This window comes from Protopterus annectens, chromosome 4.part0 (genome assembly GCF_019279795.1).
Source record: "Protopterus annectens isolate FY-2018-M chromosome 4.part0, PAN1.0, whole genome shotgun sequence".
In the NCBI taxonomy this organism is placed as follows: Eukaryota; Metazoa; Chordata; order Ceratodontiformes; family Protopteridae; genus Protopterus; species Protopterus annectens.
Genome location: NC_056733.1, coordinates 12,987,225 through 13,010,942, shown reverse-complemented (window position 1 = coordinate 13,010,942; position 23,718 = coordinate 12,987,225). Strand labels below are relative to the sequence as shown.

Genomic DNA, 23,718 nt, shown 5'->3' with positions numbered 1-23,718 from the left:
CTGCTAATCCCATTTTCATGGGGTAAGTCCTCTGTCATTGATAAAAAGTGAAGTAGACGTTGTTGTGCAAGTTTAGCTATCCTACTGTATGATTTACTGCTAATTTGTTATGGGAAAAGCAACTTCTCAAGTGTTGCATAAATCCCACAAGCTGCACATCATAACTGATTACTAATACCTTAAAACAGCAAAACGTTGGCAAGTCAGTTAAGTGCATACAGTTATTGGTTCATGGATTACAGACAAAAAGTGAAAAACAAATAAGGGGCGTTGAAAAGCACATAATTAGATCGACTGAAGGAAACTATATTGTAGCAGGGGAAAACGACAGTATAGGCTACCGATACTTTCTCAGCTTGACCCTTATTTTAAATTAAAAAAAAAAATGTATCTGTGCCAGAATCTTTTCCTGTGTGACATTATTCTTAGATTACTACCTTTAATGAATTCATTTAACATTCTGAACAAAAATTGGTAGAAAATCCACTTTCAAACACACAAGCAAAAAGGAATGAACAAATAATGTATCAGTTTTTGACTGAGGAAACATTACCTGCAAGTGCGCCAGTGATATAGACGAACCCGATTCTCAGTGCACCATGGACCATTTCTAATGGAACGCCAACAAGAAGCTGCAGGGCAACATTCAGTCCTAAGTGTTCTATCCTGGAAAGCAACATCACAGATCACATGGCATGGAATCTGCAGGAGACTGTCACTCATACATTTGTTGACATATTATTTGTATAGGCATGCTCTTGATAACAGGAGAGAATATGTGAGCTATACATGCGTCCAAGGCACTGGGTGCCAGTCACTAACATACACCCTGCCTAAATTAAATACAAGGCTAAAAACTGAGAGCTGTCTGAACCCCCCATGTAGTCCATTAACGTCTGACAGAACTATGACCAGGGATGCAAGCATCACACAAAACAGGACAATCAGAAAGCTCTACTGGCCCAGATATTCCGCATTTCACAGCAGTATTCACTTCTCCTGCTGTAGCACTGCTTCTACACATCTTCACCACCAATGTACGGATCAGTGGAGTCTAAATTTGTTGACCCTTTCCATAAGTTACCATTAATACGAGAGAACAATGTTTATTTTCTCAACACAACATACTTCCTGATTTTTTTACCTAGTAGTTGAACACTTCTGACGACTGACAGCTGATAGAGATATTTCTTTTGAAAGCCTCAGGGTAGACAGTAGAGGCATATCTCTCAAATTCAGGACAATGCCAAAAAATAATGGGGGGGGGGGGCAAAGGCATTTAAAAATTCAATAGGACAACAGGTTTTGCATCAACATGTGTTTTCTGAGCGATAACAAGCATGAAACTCTTACGTCTGGCATTAATGACTGACTGTAATCCTCAATTATTTATCAGTAAATCAAAAATTTTATGAGTGTCCGGGAAATATATGAAGCAAAATCAGGTCTACTTTTGACTGTAGTTCTATTTCTTGTCTCTCTTCAAATTTGCAATATAAAGTGTACAATGGGCTGCCAAGACTATGCCATTTAGGATTCAAATTTGCAATTGCGTAAAGAAAGGCAGTAGCTTCATTTGTAATTTCATATGAAATTTCTGTGGAATTATTTTTAATGCAACCCCACCTGACTGTATATACAGGACATATATATATTATATACATCTCATATTGCATATATACTACTTTTTATCACAGTAAATAGGTTTAAAATAGAATTAAAAAAAACCTTTCAGGTTAATAACTGCCCCTCTGGACCTCTACCCCTCCCAGCCTTCAGCATTCTCTGGCACCGCAAACCATACCTGATGATATTAACTGAGAGATTCAGCTGTCCCTGTGTAGTAAAGAGCTTGCAGAGAATGTTCTCTCACTCATACTTGTGATCAGAAGTAGCACCACAGCCTGGGACAAGTTCAAGAACCCCTCTTAGGAGATGATATAAACAAAATAAGGAATCAATTCCATTCTTCACAGCATGAATTACTGACACATAATGTTGTAAACAAAGGACAGCGCCACCAAATGGGCTGCTTGATATGGCCAGGGGTACAGAGTGTGGTCCCTTCCACCTCCATTTGTCTTCTGTACATCTCTAAGCACGCTACTTAGTGCTTTTTCAGCAGGACAAACCCACTTTAGCTTGTAAAAGGCCTATGCAAAATTTTCAGCAATTCCCTGCAAATAGATACAACTTAGAAGGCTGCCACATTCACCTCTGAATTTAAGCAACACCCAAACAGCTGCACAGAAAAGTCAGTACATGTCCACCCTAAATACAATTGTAAACTCAGGAATAAATCTCTCTACTGGAACTCGTGTATTAATAAATTGTCTAACAAAAGAAAGAAAATGATGAAAACTTGTAACAAAGCCCCATGCCCTCACCTCAGGACTACACTGAAACATGCCACAATGAACTTGAGAACTATTAGAAAACGTAAAGCAGAGCAGCTGCAAACACCACATGAAATTACAAATCTTTCTTCAGTTATGTCAGGAAATTATGAAATAATCTGCAATAATGCAATGAGCTCATCTGTAATGAAATCACATATTCCAAACCCCAAATATATAAACAATATATTAGCAAACACATTCAGTGCTAACTTTATCCCACCTGCCAGCTGTCCCCAGTATCCCTGAAGATTTATTTTATCCTGAAATCACCTTGCAATGGATCTTACAGTCTCTGTCAAAGGTTAAAAGTAATACTTCCATGGAACCAGACAACATACCAGGTGGTATTCTCATAAGTACCAAAAACGCACCATCTGAGCCTCTACTTAAACTTTTCAATCTCAGCCTGTCCACAAAGTTTGGGCCTGATGACTTGAGAACTGTCACTGTGGCCCCTCTACTAATGCAGGCAATTATAGGCCCATCAGTGTCACTAAACTTAATAAGCAAAGCTATCGAATGTATCTGTAAGAACTGAAAGGACTGTAGAATACTGGAATAAACTGGAAACAACTGGAAGAAACAGGAATGAGGCTGGAATGAATGCCTTTATATTTTAATTACCCAGAATTGTGCTGAACATGCGCCAGTCTCTCCTTTATGTGCCATATCTATATGTAACATGCAGAAAAAAAGTCTGCATACACTGTAGTTTGATTAAGAATGTTTTACTATGTACAGTGGAGGTAGATGTCAAGAACATCTGAATCAAATCTTACTGTTTCCAATAACAGCGCTGATAAACTGAAGTAGACTGAATTATAATATCCATAGCTTCTGCACTCATTATGCTGTCTGTCAATTCTGTACTAAGAAAGTACTATGTAATCAGAATTATTTTTTTCCTCTTGACTAATATAATTAATGTTATGGAACGCTGAATATTTGACCTGACTTCTACACTCCTTCTCGAGTGTCTGTACCAATCTTCTGGGGACTGCACTACAATGACTTTCTGCATATCAGTCCAAACTTACTAAATAACTAACTCTCTTCTGTGCCTGAAGTATCTCTCCTAAACAATACCGGAACCTGCAAATCTCCTACAACTTTTACAAGCCTCTTTAACCTTGGTTCCCAAGCTTGTTTGTACTTAATGTACTGCACAGTTCTGTTAGCACATTTTATTCTTATCAATATTCTTGACTGAAGGATACTGAAACATTATTTTCTATGAAACTGCATGTTAAATGTATAAATATGTTTTAACTCATTCACTCCAATGGACCTCAGGAAATTTTTACTGTAACTTCCAAAGGGTGGAGCCTAAGGCTTTTCACAGAATCAAATTATATCCTCACATCAGACCTCCCAACCATCCCGAATTAGTCGGTTTTTACCGAGTTTTGGGGTCCAAATGATGAGGTGCCACGATTCCCGAGTGACACCCCATCATTTCCGATTTTTTTCACTTTATTTTTACATTTTGCGCTGTTTTGGCTGACATCATCCCGTGCGCGATGACGTCAGCGCCGTCGGTGCTACCAGCCATTCGGAATTAAGCTCTGCATAAATTTCCATCTGGGCTGTTCAAATGCTGCAAGCGGGCTACTGTTCAAATGCTGGCTGGGCTGAAACTTCAAATGTGCCATCGAGAAATGTGTTCGAACGGACATTAGAGGCTGTCAGTTTGGATTGTAAGGGACATTAGAGCCTGTCAGTTTGGATTGTTAGGTAACGGGCGGAAACTTCAAATGCTGCTGCTTTTTGTTTGAACAGACGTTTTGTGGAATGAGAAGGTAACGGGGCGGACACTTCAAATACTGCTGCTTGCTTTCAAATGGAGTGTGTGTGTGTGTGTGTGTGTGTGTGTGTGTGTGTGTGTGTGTGTACGCTGGATGCTTTTAAGTGGCAACTGTTTTAATTATAAAAGTATTTATAAAAATTAAAGGTGTTCTATCAGCAAATTTTAACTGAACATTCTAGTATGGCAACTTGTTATTTGTACAACAGAATGGATAGCACACATGGTGGAGGGCAACTGCAGAGCGAATGCTGAAAAACATCCATACAATTTAAAATGCACATTACTAAGCACTTAAATGAAATGCTCTGTACAGCCATACCATACCTCACCTTGCTGTCATATTTAGTGCATTTGGGTTTGAATAATTACATAAACATAATCTTCTAAGTGTTAGCTCAAGATTTGTTAAATGTAAAGACAGTTCTTAGAGGGCTTGTTGAAGACAGACACGTGGCAATGTGTTTTCCCAGAGAGTATATGAGAAGCAGAAGCATGAGATGGAGACAGATTCATGGCCTGCAAGGTCTTGGGAAAAGTTGCAGAGTGGAGGCCAGAGTTCACACTGAATGTTTGGTGTAAGGCAGTCTGAAGGACTACCCTGTGACTGGAAGAATGGTCTGCATTTACTTAACGTATTCAGAAGATGAAAAGAAAGAAAGGTTGTTTAGATGCTGTTAGGAGAAGCTACCTACATAGTTATAATAGTATTTGGAGCTGTTAGCATAAAGCTTTGAATTGTGTTCTTATCTGGAAGGAAAACTGTGTTACAGCAGTGATCTACATATACAGTGTGTGTGAACTTGGAGTGACTTAATTCTCTCTCTTTAACCCTTATTTTTTCACCTTCTTAAGGCCAGAATCTGCCTTCTTTCCACTAAATTTCAGTAGAAACCTGTAGTGAGTTGCAGCATTTTATGCTACTATAGATATTTAAAAAAATATATAGCTACATTAATATCTAAATCTATGTGTGTGTGTGAAAATACCCCCATTATAATACACCTGGCGGCTGGAGGAACTCGGGCTCAAACTCTGTACCCCTGGGTATAGGGTAAAAAAAGCCACCACCACTTGTGAATTTGTTTTGTTTTGTTCCTCATAAACTCTGTGTGGTTTTAGGATGTTTGTGACAAATCACTGAAGGTTGAATTTATTGAATAATGACAGGCATTTTCAGACTTCATATTCTTCAGAAAATAAATGGTATCAAAAACCTTTTAATCTAGCAATTTTCTAAGTTTATAAGATCAGTATTTGAAATTTGTACCTAATTTGGGGCTGTATTCCCCCATTGTTGGCTTTGTCCAGGTTTTTTGTGCTAAGAGGTTGAGAACTATGGTGAGAAGTGAGAACTGAATTCACTAAATGATTGCCATTTAAGTTTCAGTCTTCCTATGCTTTGGGAAACAAGCTGCTTATTTGGCATAGTGGTATGTTGTTCTGACGGCAGTACTCAGAGTCCTGTGTTCAAGACTTGTCAATGAAATGCATGTTAGTAACGCAACATTTTATTCTAGCAACTTTCCAAAATTATACACGCAATGTTTAAAATGTGTCCCTGGTTTTTGGCGTTTTGTCCCCCCTCCAAAAAAAATCTTAAATTGAAAATGAGTGCAAGAAGCTGTGCAAGATGCCTATGCCTTACACTACTGTCATTCTATTTTTATATGTATATTGTGTGTGTGGAAGTAGACTTTTATGATGGAAATGTTCTGAATTGGGCAGTTTTGTCATTACTGTTTCATGCATTTCGTTTCATTGCCTACTGAAAAAATGTTCAAACAATACATTTAAAATGTGCTCTGTCTAACAAGAGTGCTGTATTATACAAGGAACATAATTTACTAAAGTCAGGAAGGAAGGTGTATCAAAGAACACGTAAGTTTCTTGTTTTGTGTGCAAGGGGCCAATGCTTTGAAAACAACCCAAAGGTAATCTTTATCCATGTAGTGTATAGGAGCTAGCAAGTTAGGCTGGTGCACGGCAAAAGCACTTGTTAGACCCAAAATCAGAAAAAAGGCCAGCACCAAGGAAGGTTCAAAAGTAGTTTAATAAAACTGAAACTAGACCGGTTTCAGCAGCAAGGCTTTCATCAGTAGTATAGTCAGCAAAAAGCACTTAGTCATCATCTTATATAATGTTCTTTAAGGCATCTATATGACATCACTTCCTGATAAGTCAAAAATGCAAACAAGGCAAAAGTAATTGAAAAATACAATCAAGGCAAAAGTAATTGAAAAATACATAGTTCAGTAAACAAAAAGTTTGCCTGAGTTGCATGCATATCTCCAGATTATAATGAAAAAATCCAAAGAGACACAGTATACTGGTATATCAATGATAATAAACAAACTTAATAAAAAACATACAATAAAGGGTAAATGCCCAAAAATAAACCCGAAACAAAAGTCAGGTTATAAGAAATCTGGTGTTGAATACCAGCCACAGTATCCTAAAATGAGCTGAAATGCAAAAACCTAAGCAATGCAACCTGATAAGAAATAAGTACATATCGTAATGCAAGTGATGGTTAATTACAAATTATAATTTATCATTTAATCCAGGAGGAAAAGCCCCCAAGTTTAATGATCCACCTTTTTCTTTGGTATTTAGGATATCATGCCAACCTGTTTTAAAAGATCGATTCCCTATGATATGATCAATGATGGTGAATGTAAATTTGGCAGTGGGATGTTTGATAACATGTCTATATAGTGCATTAGTTAATCTTCTGTTTCTAATGTCACCAAGGTGTTCAGAGATCCTGACACGAAACTGTCTAGACGTTTGGCCAATATAAAATGCATGACATGTACATGTGGCAAGATAAATAATCCAGTCTGAACTGCAGTTACCAAAAACTGTATGTCGATATTTGTCCAGTGTTCCTACTAGTGAAAGAAGTAGTTTTGAAAATATAGTTACAAAACTGCAATGTCCACATGGATAAATGCCTGAAAGTTTATCTCCAGTAAGTGTTCTTTGAGTTGGAGTGTGATCCATGACCCTGGTTTTTATAGTGTGAAAATAGATTCCCTAAAGTTTTGCCTTTCCTATAGGAAAAATAACATCGTTCTCGAGATAATCTTCCAACAATGGATGAGAATTCAATATATTCCAGTGAGTATTAATAATATTTACTAAATTGGCACTATTCCTGCCATAAGTGGTGACAAATCTACATACATCTGATTCCTCATTATGAGTTTTAGTATTGTATTGGAGAAGAGAATCCCTGGATTTAGCATTACTAAATTGGACTGCTGACTCAATAGTACGAGTGGAATAACCTCTGGACAAAAATCTCTTGGTTAGATCCATTTGATGACTCTGAGGATCATCCACTGAGGAACAAATCCTTTTCATCCGCACAAACTGTGATTTCGGTATGTTCCGAATAATATGTTTCGGATGAAAACTATCAGCATGTAGAAGGGTATTATATTGTGAGAATTTTCTGTGTACGGACATCTATGCTGATCTTTTTATGGGCTACATGGAAGATATGATTTTATATGACCCTTTGCACAACATATATCTACCTGAGATTGATATATGGAGAAGATACCTGGACGACTGTTGGCTTATATGGAAAGGAGGTGAGGAATACCTCCAGGAATTTATTCAACATTTGAATGGGAACATCTGGGGTATCGAATTCACTGTGGAATATAATAGGAGTGCAATCAGTTATTTGGATGTCAATTTAATTCGACAGGAGGATAACACTCTTAGAACGTCCGTACACAGAAAATTCTCACAATATAATACCCTTCTACATGCTGATAGTTTTCATCCGAAACATATTATTCGGAACATACCGAAATCACAGTTTGTGCGGATGAAAAGGATTTGTTCCTCAGTGGATGATCTTCAGAGTCATCAAATGGATCTAACCAAGAGATTTTTGTCCAGAGGTTATTCCACTCGCTATTGAGTCAGCAGTCCAATTTAGTAATGCTAAATCCAGGGATTCTCTTCTCCAATACAATACTAAAACTCATAATGAGGAATCAGATGTATGTAGATTTGTCACCACTTATGGCAGGAATAGTGCCAATTTAGTAAATATTATTAATACTCACTGGAATATATTGAATTCTCATCCATTGTTGGAAGATTATCTCGAGAACGATGTTATTTTTCCTATAGGAAAGGCAAAACTTTAGGGAATCTATTTTCACACTATAAAACCAGGGTCATGGATCACACTCCAACTCAAAGAACACTTACTGGAGATAAACTTTCAGGCATTTATCCATGTGGACATTGCAGTTTTGTAACTATATTTTCAAAACTACTTTTCACTAGTAGGAACACTGGACAAATATACGACATACAGTTTTTGGTAACTGCAGTTCAGACTGGATTATTTATCTTGCCACATGTACATGTCATGCATTTTATATTGGCCAAACGCCTAGACAGTTTCGTGTCAGGATCTCTGAACACCTTGGTGACATTAGAAACAGAAGATTAACTAATGCACTATATAGACATGTTATCAAACATCCCACTGCCAAATTTACATTCACCATCATTGATCATATCATAGGAATCGATCTTTTAAAACAGGTTGGCATGATATCCTAAATACCAAAGAAAAAGGTGGATCATTAAACTTGGGGGCTTTTCCTCCTGGATTAAATGATAAATTATAATTTGTAATTAACCATCACTTGCATTACGATATGTACTTATTTCTTATCAGGTTGCATTGCTTAGGTTTTGCATTTCAGCTCATTTTAGGATACTGTGGCTGGTATTCAACACCAGATTTCTTATAACCTGACTTTTGTTTCGGTTTATTTTTGGGCATTTACCCTTTATTGTATGTTTTTATTAAGTTTGTTTATTATCATTGATATACCAGTATACTGTGTCTCTTTGGATTTTTTCATTATAATCTGGAGATATGCATGCAACTCAGGCAAACTTTTTTGTTTACTGAACTATGTATTTTTCAATTACTTTTGCCTTGATTGTATTTTTCAATTACTTTTGCCTTGTTTGCATTTTTGACTTATCAGGAAGTGATGTCATATAGATGCCTTAAAGAACATTATATAAGATGATGACTAAGTGCTTTTTGCTGACTATACTACTGATGAAAGCCTTGCTGCTGAAACCGGTCTAGTTTCAGTTTTATTAAACTACTTTTGAACCTTCCTTGGTGCTGGCCTTTTTTCTGATTTTGTAATCTTTATCCACCAGTGGCCAGATGCATTTTCTTTCGATGTGGTGTAGGTTTCAATGCAATTTCAATGAATGTGAGTTTCAAGGGCAGAGAAGGTTTAATGCCAAGTCTATTTTCATTGTGAGACCGTATTGCTTTGTTTAACAGATGTCTATTGGTGTTTGTACATTGCGCTGTAAAGTGTAAAAATAAAATCCAAATAATCATTTTAGAAGTAAAGCAGTATGCACACATTAGTGTTTATGGTAAATGGGGCAAAGTAGCCAAGTAATGGTACATTGGAATGGCTGCAGAGGGACTCTGATCTGGTGCCATATTTTGGTTGTCTGTTCTTCAGTTTGCACGAAAGTTGGTATCCCACAACTCCACTGGAGTGGGCGGGGTTACATAATTATGTATGCAAATTTTATGTTAAACAGCGTACAGATTTGTACCTATTTTTCATGGGCCTTGTCCAGATTTTTGATGTTTCAAGGTTGAGAGGTATGCCTCACATTTCAAACAAATGTTTATATCTCTAGAACCATAAGGAATATGAAAGTAGTATGAATGGCAAAACTCTTCAGCACAAGCTATTTTTATAGTGGTAGTATTCTTTAGGTTCTAGGTCTTAAACCAAATTTTATAAGTCACAGTAAATGCAGTAACAATTACATTTGTAATATTTTGTAAACAACTTACAATATCTCAGCAACCACTCAAGTTACATACATACTGTTAGTAGCAATTTATTATTCAAGCTGAGAGCTTTTATACAAGGCTAAGGACTTCTGTCTGTGTTACTTGGTTGTTGAAATATTTAAAAAAATGTGAAAATTATATCTATATAGTAAATTAATATCACCAAAACAACAGTTAATATCTATTTACTTGCACTGGACAGAGGTCAAATATTAATACACATTGCTATTGTGTAAGCTTTAAGATGAAATCTTTTAAAAACCTTGTACATAAAATGGTTTTGGAATTATTGACGCAAATATGAAAAAGCAACATTTGACGCTTAGAGGCATCATTAGGAGTTAACTGCAAAAGCACCTGGAGGCGTCACTCAGATGTAATGAGTTAATACGGTTGCATTTCTAGGCCTATGCAAAGAGAATACTGTAGTTATGTCTAACAAATTACATTTAAGTGAAACCTAATGTTAACAGTATCATAGGAGAACTCATGTATGCAGACACAGGCAACTTAACTAATCTAGATCCCAATCAGTTTGGTTTTGTGCATGGCAGGTCGTGTCTCCTGAACCTAGTAACTTCTTTGAAAAGGTTAAACAGCCTGTGAACAATGGTCTACTCAATGCACACCTCTTATCTTGATCTGGTCAAAATTTTTGACACTATCTCCCATACTGGCATTGTTAAAAAATTAGACAAACTTAATATAAGCCCCTATGTTATCAACTAGATTACAAATCAGTTAACCGACATATCTCAGATGGTAAACGTTGCTGGTACCTTCTCTGAATGTGTAATTGTAACTAGTAACTAGTGGGGATAGCCCAGGGATCAGTGATGTGCCCTCTCCTGTTTGGTATTTATTTTGCAGTCATCCAGTTCAATATTACAGAAGTAAAGCTGACCACTTTTCATGATGACTGCAAGTCAGGCACTGTTATCTGCTCATCCACTGCAACTAAACAGCTCCATTAAGGGGTGGAATACACACATACCTGGTATTCTGAAAATAGTTAAAAAACAAACGTAGAAGCCACCACCATATACAAATTAAGAACCAAAAGAATGAAATACACTGTGCCATTGGTCACAAGAGCAAACCACACAACGTGCATATTCTAAGAATTTATTAGACAGAGTTGAGCACATTCATCTAGTACATTAGTATTACATCACAACAATCACGGCTGTGAATGGAGTACCAAAAATCACCACAAAATCCAGAAGACATTCCGAGAGTGAAACCAGGGATACTGCAAAGCCACAAATTAATTAATAAAAAACGCTACACTTTATTCAGTTGAGTGCTTTTGTCCACAATAGTAAATTGGACTTTTTCAAACTGAATAACCTACTCATAATGCCAATGGACAAATTCAGAGACTTTTCAACCATGACTGGTTTCCAAAAATCTCTAACAACATCAATAAATATTACATAAATATAACCTTCTATAACAAATAAATCCATATGTAAAATCTATTATATGTATGCAAGATTTTCAGTGAAAAAAAATTAAATAAAATTAAACTTATTAGCATGCTTGTTTAAATTATAACTTAGCTGTACGATGTTTCAAAATAGGATTTAAATAGAAGGCATCTTTTAATCCGAGTGGTGTGGTTGCATTCAAATGAAGCTTCCACAGAACCTCTTTAACCTAGATTTTATTCTCCCAAACTCCCCCTCTCACTTCTTGGGGGATTTTCTCCAAAATAGCAAACTTAAATTTAACTGGATGATTGCAAACCAAACTATGTCTATGCAATGCACCTGTCATCATTTTTTGATCATTTCATAGTAGTGTTCATAAATTCTTTTCCTTAGAACTCTCTCAGTTTTTCCATCACAAGAGTGACAATGTACACGTCTGGCAGCATATACGTTACATCAGTAGAGCCACAATTACCCGAATGGACTAGTATTAAAAGATCCTTCCAGTCTTTCATTATACTAGTATCTCCCTCACAAATAAATTGACATTAGTTACAATAACCACATTTATTAGTACCATTCTTATCCCTTCCTTTATTCAAATAAGGAGTATTATTTTATTTCCTTTCAAACTTACTCTTCAAGTTAAAACTTCTTTTATAAATGAATTGTGAACTATCACCTAAAATATATACATAGTTCCTACTAGTCAAAATTTTTATTAAATATTTCCTTGACTGATTCTGCATTAGAATTATATTCCAAAATCATTGCTCTCGAAATATATCTATTTATTAACGTTATTAATATTATTATTAGGGTGGCACAGTGGTGTAGGGGTTAGTGTTGTCACCTCATAGCAAGAGGTTCTCCAGTTCAATTCTTGGCAGGTGTGCCTACTGTGGGGAGTCTGCATGTCCTCCCTGCATTTGCGTGGGTTTCCTCCGGGTCCTCTGGTTTCCTCCCACATTCCAAAGACATGCAGAAGGTGGATTGGACACTCTAAATTAGCCCTAGGTGTGAGTGTGTGTGTGAGAATGTTTGTGATGCTACCAACCTGAGCTCATAAAACCCATAATTGCGACAGCAACAACAAGAGTTGAAAGGTGCTCATTGTCCAATGTATCACATGGTGAGTAAACAAAAAAGAGAGAGAGCAAGAATATTATTATTGGATGCCTCAAGTCCTCTACTTAGGAGGAGCAAGTATTTAGTACCTCTACCCTCCTTAACTTCCTCACTAGTATTACTTAATAACTCACTGGAGTAACCTCTTTGTGAAAACATAGTAAAACATCTTTCTGCATGAAATGTAGCATCATCAGAATTCATCCTAGCCAACCTGACCAATTTGACAAGACTTCTCTGTTGTGCATATGGATGCAAACTTTTATAATGTAAATGGGAACTAGAAAACATTGGTTTTCTATCAATATTACATTAAAATCTCCCACATTCTTTACTTATAGTTACATCTAAATAACTAATGGCATCCAATTTATGCTGATAAGTGAATTTAAAAAAACAAAAGAGCTGTATTGTTAATATAATCCATGCATCAGCAGTTGAAGACCATAGAATAAAAATATCATCCAGGAACCTTGAACCTTAAATATAGTTTTATATGTGAAATATAGGTAAAGTTAAAAATAAAAACACTCTCTCGATTCCACATAACCTTATTAGCATCGATGGAGGCACGTGCTGTCAGCATCACTACTCACTGGATCTGCTTATAATGTTCTCCCTAGAAATATTAGACACTTTTATTCAAAACTAATTCCATGACATCCACTAATAATCTGATATCCACAGATGTAAGGAAAGGATGACTAATCAAAGCCTCACTAAACATCTCCAGGCCTAACACATATGGAATATTTGAATATAAATCTACTAAATCAATAGTTAAGAAGCTAATGTGATCATCCCATAACTCATTCTTGATTTACCTAGGAAGTCACATGAGTCTTTCAGTAAATACATGTTACAATCACAAAATTGGTTTAACTTCCTATCTATATATGTAGCAGAGGGGTAAGTTTTAAAATCCTGTGCTGCTACAACAGGTGTGAATGGAGAATGCATTACGTCCTTGTGAACATTAGGTATCCCAAAAATGTTGGAGTAATGAGATAAGGAGAATATAAAAATAAGTAGATATCAGCTGTAATAATGTTCTGGATGAGGCAATCGTAAGTCTATCTTCTTATAAGCAATACCGATTTCATTCCTGGATGATAACATTTATTTATTTATATCTTGTAATAAATTCTAAATGTTTGCTACATAATCAGTATTGTCCATTATAACCACACCTCTTCCCTTATCTGGTTTCATGATCCTGACTGAAGAGTCCCTACTAAGTTCATTTAGTAATTTGCTTTCATTGTTATTAATATTGGAAATTCTCTTCAGTTTTTTGCTTCCATATAACCTTTTTTGCAACTCTTCTCAAGAAACTGAATTAAGGGGTGAAGGGGAGGATTAAAAGTACTTAAAAAAAAATATATATATATATATATATATATATATATATATATATATATATTTATGTGATATATATTTATGTGATTTATCATAAGTGTCATCCCTTTTCCCAAAATAACATCTAAGATTTAATTTCCCTGTGAATAATTTTAGGTCTATCAGTGCTACTGCTAGAGCACCATGTGATAGAGGAATTAATGTAAACTCTTTTTGTAGGAAATTAAAATAATTATTCGTAATGGTGGCATGACTATAATTAAAAATACTGAAACCATTTCTAGTATATACCACATTATAATCTGACTCATTTACTGACTCTATTAATGGTTGTGGTGGTGGTAATCTGAATAAAGTGTGAATTTATTATTAACTACTATATGGACTTGCAGTATCCTTGCTTTTACAATTGCAGCATCTTGCAGATTTTGTAGGACTTCATCAGAGCAATTTGTAACCAAAGTTCACATTTTCAAATATTTTTCTAATTAGTCATATGACAAAAACTTTTAAAGTGTAATACTGCATACTTAATACTTTAGTCAAACATCCATAGAAATGTAAAAGATTAAAACACTTGAAAACAAGACTTTAAAATATAAAACACTCTAAAGGAATGAATAAATATCATGCAGAAATATTATTTAAAATTTCTTAGTTTAGCAGCATACAATTTTAATTTGCTGATAATAGAAATAGCATTATTCAACCTGGGGTTGTCCTGTATTGAAATGCAGTCACCAAATAAGTTCTTTGTACTCAGTACTAAGTTCAAAAGGATCTTTGCTGGGTTGTGGATGAATTTGCAAAAAAATTTATGCTGATTACAGAACTTATGTTTATAAAGCTTGCGTACGGTTCTGTTTTCCCACATAAAATTTAGACAAAAATACAAAAGCATCAGTAAACTACTCCTTTTACATCACATTTTTAAATTTTGGCAAATGTAAATAAAAAAAAAATCAGAGAATTTTAATTTTACTTCATGACCCTCATAAAAGTGTGAGCACTGTTTACAAGTGCCACATCTAACTATCCTTTATCAGTAATACCCTGGAGTTTTTCAACTTCAAGTTTCTCTTTGAGGTTGACATTTCTTTTATAGGTAAATAATAGAGGTCTATCACCTAATACTTCCTGAACCTCATTAAAACATCAGGAAATTTTCTAATTTTCCTTAATGAGTTTTTGATGGCATCTGTTTCTGCAACATATCTCTGAATTATTGTTCTTCCAAAGTTAGTGGAGTTTGTAGTAGCAGCTCTAGTAATGAGTCTCAGACCTTCTCTATAATGGTTTTAAGGAGGGAGTACCCCCATGATTTGTTTATAAATACTAACAATGAGATACTAAAATTTTAGAGCTATGGTAATTCATAGTCTAATTTTAGTCTTTTGAGACCTCAAAAGAACCAGCCTATCAGAACTGCAGTACATAGTTAGGCTGTAGCAAAGTGGGCAGTCACTCCAGGTGCAAAGTGCTAGGGGGTGTGATCAGTAGATTCTGACTGGTCTTTAGTGCAGTGCATTACTGACATTCAAATGCTGGTATTGCATTTGAGGTCAGACTTGAAGTGCTTAGTGCTGCTGCTTGCAGTTTGCTATAGTTTAAAAAGGAAAGGATATTTATCATTTTTGTTAAAACTGACACACTTTAGCACTCCATGTGTGGCATACATTAACTGTAGCACCTGCTTGCTACATTGTAGCTATACCTAGTTATGCCTCCGGCCACCTGTCAGGAATTTTCCTGACAGTTAGGAAATCAGGGTTTCTGCCAGGAAATTTGGTTTTGGAGAGACTCAGTCATTTTCAATCATTTTGAGAACATATTTCTGAAGCTTATTTCTCAAAATGCTAAGTGTTTTGCTTGGATTTTCAATTTACATTTAAATTATTTTGTCAGAATGGTCTTTTGTTTCTGTCAGTTGGCTTCCTTGGTGATGTGAAATGTGACCATTAGCAAGCACTTGGATTTATCAAAAGAACCTTCTTTTCATAGATATGAGACAATGGATTTGTCCTCCAGTTATACTTTATGTTCTCTGTGGAAACACTGCATATGTTTTTTGACTTCTGAATAATTAATATTTAGATATGAATAAAATGTGGCTTCAAAAACACTGTAAAATACACATTGTAGGAAACAGTGTACAAATATTATACAGTCTTCTTCCTGTCCTCACTTGCTCAATATGATTTTAGAACATCATTTTTATCTAGTATAATAGTTTCACCAAACATACCAGTAGTTAAAACAATATTACAAATATCATATAACACTTGATCCATGTTTATTCATCTGCTTCTCTGTTGCACTTAGCATACTATTTACTATTTCTTCAAAACTGTTGTTAGCATGTTTATTAACACTGATAGACAAGTAATGTGCAATTACTTATTGAAATGGGCGGAACAATGGGTAGAAAGTACAGTTTTGTACCTACCATAAATGTAGATGTCCGAGAGGTATGCATCTGCAGTCCTAACAAATGGGTTGTCCTGCCTCAGGCAGCCCTTCGGTCGGCCGGATTCCAAAGTCTGGGTCTGGCCTCGGCTGATGTCGCACTTCACCCGACGTCATAGCTGCTGTGAATTGGGTATAAAGGCATCAGCCGACGCCATTTTCCTCAGTGTTTCTTGCCCCAGATGCCAGGTGCCCTCTAGGAAGGCTAAATTTGGATAAATGTAAATGATTCCAAACAGTAGAGAACAAACAAAAATAAACATGTATATACATATATACAAACAAATACACCATAATAGATTCCCCAGCTAGCTACAAGATGGGCAAATACCCTAGGAGTACCACAGAGGGAAGGAGGGTGGGTAATCCTGACTGCAGATGCATACCTCTCGGACATCTACATTTATGGTAGGTACAAAACTGTACTATGTCCTTCAAGGATGCATCTGCAGTCCTAACAAATGGGTAGATTACCATAGCCAAACTGGGCGAGGAGGCACTAAGATGATTATGGTGTAGTTAAGATCCCTTGCAAAACAGCAGTTGCAAAACCTGCTCGGGATCTGGAGTATAAAGGTAGATTATAATGCTTGGCAAATGTATGCACAGAGCTCCAAGTAGCAGCTTCTAAAATGTCTTTGGTAGCCACTCCTCGTAAGAAAGCTGTAGTAGTGGCTGTAGCCCTTGTGGAGTGAGGTCTGATGTCTTTTGGAGTTGTCTTTCCATGAAAAGAGTAACAAAATCTAATGCAATTTCCTATCCATTTTGAGATTGTCTGTTTTGAAATTGCTTTTCCTTCCATTCCTGTTGCATATGCTACCAGAAGCTGGTCGTTTTTTCTATTGTTCTTGGTTCTGTCCAGATAGTAGCGCAATTGCCTGTGCACATCCAAGGTATGTAGTAGTCTTTCCCCCCTGTTCTGTGGGTTGGGGAAGAATGTTGGTAGGTGGATTGCTTGGTTCAATGATACCCTGGAGACCACTTTTGGCATAAAAGTAGGGTTAGTTCTCAAGGACACTCTATCCTGATGGAAGATAAGGAAGGGCTGTACTGCCATTAATGCCTGTAATTCAGAAACCCTTCTTGCTGAAGTGATTGCAAGCAGGAAAGCAGTTTTCCAAGATAAGAACTGTAATTCTGCTGATGCTGCTGGTTCGAAAGGGGAAGTGTTAACTTTTCCAGCACAAAGTTAAGCTCCCATGTAGGCAAAGCTGGCTTCCTTGGAGGCTTTACATTTTAATTCCTCTCAGAAACTGCCTGAGTAGAGGATGAGAGAAGACTGGAGGATCCATGTTGTATTCTGCTGAAATTGCTGATGCATGAATCTTAATGGAGGAGTAAGACAGGCCATTGTGGAAAAGTTCTGCTAAATATTCCAGGATGTTAGCTATGTTTGCTAATGATACATTTTCTCCTTTTGCTGCACTCCAAATGAGGTATCTTTTCCATTTGGCTGAATAAGTCTTCCTTGTGGAGGGTCTGCGAGCCTCCAGGATAATGTCTTTAACCCTCTGAGATAAATCTGGGTTATTTTGTTTTATGTAATATCCCAAGCAGCTAGCTGCAGTGTTTTCAAGTTTGGATGTAGGATCTTGAAGTTGTTCTGTGTTAGCAGTAAAGGAACTAGAGGTAGAGGCCATGCGTGTGTCCAAGACATACTCCTCAGTAGCGGGTACCAATGCTGGCTCGGCCAGTCTGGAGCTATCAGGATGATCTTTGGGTGATCTTCTTTGATCTTCAGTAGCACTTTGTGCATCAAAGGAAGATGTGAGAATGCATATGCTGTCAGGTTTTCCCAACTGAAGGAGAGGGAGTCCACCTTCCAAGCAAGTGGGTGGTATGTCCTTGTGCAGAATTTCCTCAATTGGTGGTTGTGTGGGGATGCGAACAGGTCTATTTCTGGTAGTCCCCATTTCTTTGTAATGGATTTGAAGATGTCTGGATGCAGCATCCATTCGTGGGCATCCGTGGTAGTTCTGCTTAAGGTGCCTGCTAGTATATTTTCTTTTCCTGGCACAAATATGGCCTGGAGTTGAATGTTGAGGTTCAGGGCCACATTCCACAGGTCCATTGCCATCCGGCATAGAGGATATGAGTGTGTGCCTCCTTGTTTGTTGATATACCACATGACTGTGGTGTTGTCCGTCCTTATCAGCAAATGACCCTGTTGAAGAAATGGTCTGAATGTCTGAATTGCCTGTTTCACTGCCAGCATCTCTTTTTGATTTATGTGTAGGTTCAGCTGGTCTTGTGTCCATAGGCCTTGTATACACTTGTCCACCATGTGTGCCCCCCAACCGAGGTCTGAGGCGTCCGTGGTGATAGTCTGGCTTGGGTGAGGCTTGTGGAAAGGCAGTCCTCTGTTCAACTGACAGGCCTGAGCCCACCACAGGAATTCTTGCTTCAGGCATGGAATTATTGGAATATGGGCTTCTAGACTGTGCTTGTGTTGAGACCATAAATTCCTTAGGTACCATTGCAACTTTCTGATATGCAGCCTGGCATGTGGAATCAATATTATGCAGGATGCCATGTAACCCAGGGCTTGCAGGACTTTCCTTGCTGTAAGCTGGTTCTGTGTTGTTAATGCCATGAAATAGAGTGGTAGTTGCTTTTGCTTTTCTGCTGTGAGAAATGCCATCTGATTTGAAGTGTCCAGTTCTGCACCCAAGAATGTTATCCTTTGGGATGGTACCAGCCTTGACTTTTTCATGTTGACTGTGTATCCCAGGGCTTGCAGTAGTTGTATAACCTTTTCCAAATCTTTTGTTAATTTGGTCTTGTTGTCCGCTTGTATTAGGCAGTCATCCAGGTATGGATAAATCTGAATTCCCTGAAGCCTGCAATGAGCAATTACTGATGCCAGGCATTTCGTGAATACTCTGGGCACAGTAGATAATCCAAAGGGCAATGCTGAGAATTGATAATGCTCTGATCCTGCAAGAAATTTGAGGTATCTTCTGCAATCTGGTCGTATAGGGACGTGCAGGTATGCCTCCTTGAGATCTAGAGTCACCAGCCAAGACTCCTTGCCCAGCATGGGAAGAAGTTGCTGTAGGGTCAGCATTTTGAATTTTGGAACAATGAGATATGTGTTCAGAGCGGACAGGTCGAGAATAGGTCTCCATTGGTTTTCTTTCCTTGGTACCAGGAAAAGTCTGGAGTAAAATCCTTGTCCTTGTTCCATAGACGGTACCTTTTCTATAGCTCTCATCCTTAGTAAGTGGTTGATTTGTCCTAGAGCATTTGTTTTTTGGTTTGGTGGTAGGTTTGGCATTCCTCTCTTTTTTGGTAGAGTGTGGAAGTGAAACCTGTAGCCTTTGTCTATTGTCTGTAAAATCCATTTGTCTCCTGTAATGTAATGCCAGTTTACAGAAAATAAGGCTAGCTTTCCGCCTAAGGGTGCTTCCAGTTGTTCCCTGGTAGGCGGTATCAGAGTCAAGTCATTGTGTCTGTCCTGTGGAAGTGGTAGTAGCTGGATCTGTGGCAGTATTTCTCTGGTTGTTAGGCTGCCACTGACGTCCCCTGTAGGCACCTCTGGATTGGCCTTTGCCTCTTGGGTGCCTATTTCTGCCCCTCTGTGCTCTGGAGGTGTCTGGAAATGACCAATTCTTCGAAGGCCAATTTCTACTAAACCTCGGAGGCTGGACCTGTAAGAAATCCTTGACTGTTTGGACAGATTTTGCTTTTTCTTCCACCTTCTTTAGCACTTGCTGTGCAGGGGAGCCAAACAAACTTTGTTTTTCCATGGGAGCATCTAGGAGCTTTGACTTTACATGGTCTGGTAAGGATTGCTCTTTTAACCATGCATGCCTTCTGATCACTGTACCAGTCATAGCTGATCTAAAGGAAGCCTCCAGTGCATCATAGCCGCATTTTAAGGAATGATTACTGACCTGCTGAGTGTTATGTACCAAATCCTGAAGGGACTTACGGTCTACAGGTTCAGGAGAGGACAGTTTTTTATTTAGCTGGTCTAACAAAAATTCCTGATACTGAATCATGTGGAATTGACAGTTTAAGGCCCTAGCCGAAAGAGTAGCAGAAGTATAAACTTTTTTACCCCATCTCTCTAATGCCCTAGATTCTCTTTCAGAGGGGAGGGGGTTTTTGGCAGAGGCAGCTGCTACAGCTTTAGGGCCCTGTGAAATAGTTTCAGGATCTGCAACAGGAGCCTTATACAAGTGAAAGTGTGTGTCCGGGACCCTGTAATATCTGTCGGGCTTAGCAGGGGCCGGGGGTAGAGAGTCAGGGGCAGTACAAGCATCATTAAATGCATCATCCACAACTGTTAGTACTGGAGGAATGGATAAAGGCCTGTGCTGTGGTAAATGTAAAAAGGTCCTTAGCCTTTTCCTTGAATCTGAAAAGTCCTGGCCCTGCCATTGAAATTGCTCTCTCATAGCATGCAGGGTTTCCCCAAAAGAAAATTCCTCAGGAGGAGAGGCAGAAGGGATGGAGTCTTCTGCATCAGAGTCCTCATATGGAGAATAAGGGCCTTCTGGAGGATTTGAGTTTTCTGAATCATCCGAGGAATAATCAGTTGAAACTGGCTCAGGGGGCTCTGCTCTAGGTCTCTTCTCTGGAGGGGGTTGAGAGGCCCTGTCAGGGTGAGGTTGGGATCCCCTGATCAAGGAAATGAGATCCTCAGCCAGGCTGAACATTTGGGAACTAGAGGTAGGCCTGTGTGAGGGGATTTTAGCAGGCAAGGCCTTAGAAGTTTTAGCTGCTTTAGCCCTGGAAAAAGCCTTGATAGACATAGATGCAGGGGGCCTAGCAGCTCCACGTGCAGGAGTAGATATGTCTAAAGGAATATTATCTGATAAATCCTGGGAACCTGCTACAGCCGGGGAAATTTCAGTAGCAGATTCAGCCATGCTGTGTGAGGCCTCGGCTATAGGAGGTATGCTTTCGGCCGAAGGAAGAACCGTGGACTCGGTTTCAGCCGAAACCGAGACACTCGCGGTTGGCTTAACCGTGGTTTCGGACGAAATCGCGGACCGCGAGTGTCGGTCCTTTTCCTTACGCTTTTTAGCTAATTGTGAAGTCGGAGTCTCCGACGGCATTTTGTAAGCAAAAGCGGAGCCGAAAAACTCCTCTGCAAACTCCGACCGACGTCTAAGTGTCCGTCGGTTGAAGGAAGCACAGGCTAGACAAGCTGCTACGTCGTGGTCTGGGCCTAAGCAAGGAAGGCAGTAAGAGTGGAAATCCTTATGAGGTATTTGTTTCCCACAAGTTAAACAGTTATTTACTTTTTCTGACATCGGCTGAGGCAAGAAAGAGTCCCCAACGGGGTACTTAGCTTTTTAGAAGTCTTCGGTAGTAGTAATCTCTGGATCTGACCGACCGGCACTTGCGAACAGCTTCTGCTTCGGGCACCGCGCAGCAAGAAAGACTGAGGAAAATGGCGTCGGCTGATGCCTTTATACCCAATTCACAGCAGCTATGACGTCGGGTGAAGTGCGACATCAGCAGAGGCCAGACCCAGACTTTGGAATCCGGCCGACCGAAGGGCTGCCTGAGGCAGGACAACCCATTTGTTAGGACTGCAGATGCATCTTTGAAGGACATCAAAGGGTGAGGCTTTTGTCAGGTTTTTGCCTCTTCCAAACATGGCAACCCTAATCAGAACAAAGACTGTGGAGAAAAAGCCACCCATGAGTGCTTCAACAGGAATCACGAGAATGCTCTGACCACTCCAAGCTTCAGAATTCAAACCATCACTATTCCTTGGCACCCGTCTATGCCATGGTCTTCCCCATCTTGCATATAAACAGCATATTAAGGACATTCTCAAATTAGCATTTTACAGGCTTGCCAGGAAACAAAATCAGTAGATTCCAGATTTTTCTGATTATTAGCCCTTTTTTATCTTACATAAATTATAATTTCATTCTGTAAATTTTGCATTTTTTTTCTAATTAGTAACCTATTTATTTTATTTATTTATTACATTTAACTGAGTAGTGTCCGACTGGGACAAAAGCCCGTTTTCAGTGGAGGCCGGGGAGGAAAGCCCCACATATAGTCATAAAGCATACAGCAATAACAGTACTTTATAAAACAGTATTTAGTTCATAATATGTACACTGTAGACAGTATACAAAGTCGCTAGTGAAGGAGAAGCAATTGTTAAATTAATACAGAAATATAAAGTATAAAGACAGTTTGTACAGTACTAATTCAGAGACAGTATGTGTATGTCTCAACAGTGAGTTAATGACAGGGGGTAAAAAGTTATATCAGATGTGAGTACAGTATGAGTCAGCAGAGATAGCCAGATAGACGGAGGGAGTGCAGTAGAGATTAGAGTGAGGTTACGGTAAGATATAGGGTGGTAGGAAGAAAAATTAGCCCAGAGCATAGCAGGAACAGATCCAGTGTTTGGCAAGGTAGTTCTTTAGGAGTTGCTTGAATTCGTAGTGGTTAGGATTTTGTATAATGGGTTGTGGAAGGGAATTCTATAATTTGGCAATTTTGTGGTAGCAAAGGGAGTCACCGTGGCAATTGTGGGTGCAGGATACCTTCAGCATAAGCTTGGAGGAGGATCTGAGGGAAGGTTATTAGTATTGGGTTGAACAAGGTTAGAAAGAGCAGGGCAGTCACTGGGTTGGTATATTATTTTGTGGGTCATGACCATATGGTTGAAGGATAAAAGATTATGGAGTTCTAGCCAGTTAAGCTGGCAGAGAGCCGAGCAATGGTGTGTCCTGTATGGCTGACTGGTGGCAAACTTGGCTATTTTGTTGTAGCAGGATGCCAGGTTACTGAGCTCAGTCTTACGTAGGTTTGTGAATATGTGAGTTCCATACAGGAGGGTGGAAAGCAGGTGTGAACGAGCGGTGGCTAGCCTAGCACTCTGAGTAAGGTAGGGTTTAGCTCGACATAGAGTGCCATGTTTGGCATGGATTTTTTTGATATTCAGAGAAATGTGCTTGTAAAATTTTAGATTCTCGTCAATTGTGATGAAGTTTGGTGTGGTTAGTAGGTTCAATTTTGGTTCCATTAGCAGACAGGATTGCGAGAGGGGACTTAATAGGTTTGGGTATTTTATTTCTGAAGACTATAATCTTAGTCTTATATTTCATCTCAAAACATAATTATTTCATTCTGTTCTGAATGAGGAGCCACTTAAAACTAAAAAGTTGCATGTCAATACAAAGACAATTAAATGCATTATAAAACAATGGTTAGTGTTGAACACATGTTGCATATTTTGTTAGTCAGCGTTCAAACACTAAAGTGGCT

At 38.3% G+C, this 23,718-nt stretch overlaps 1 protein-coding gene across 1 annotated transcript in view; it reads right to left on the bottom strand.

The window, feature by feature from the left end:
* Positions 1-23,718, bottom strand: part of RHBDL3 (rhomboid like 3) — a 951,138-nt gene that overhangs the window by 166,290 nt on the left and 761,130 nt on the right. The window contains exon 11 of the mRNA XM_044068052.1: positions 554-666. Within this exon, the coding sequence (XP_043923987.1) occupies positions 554-666 (113 nt within the window). The remainder of the gene's footprint in view (positions 1-553; positions 667-23,718) is intronic.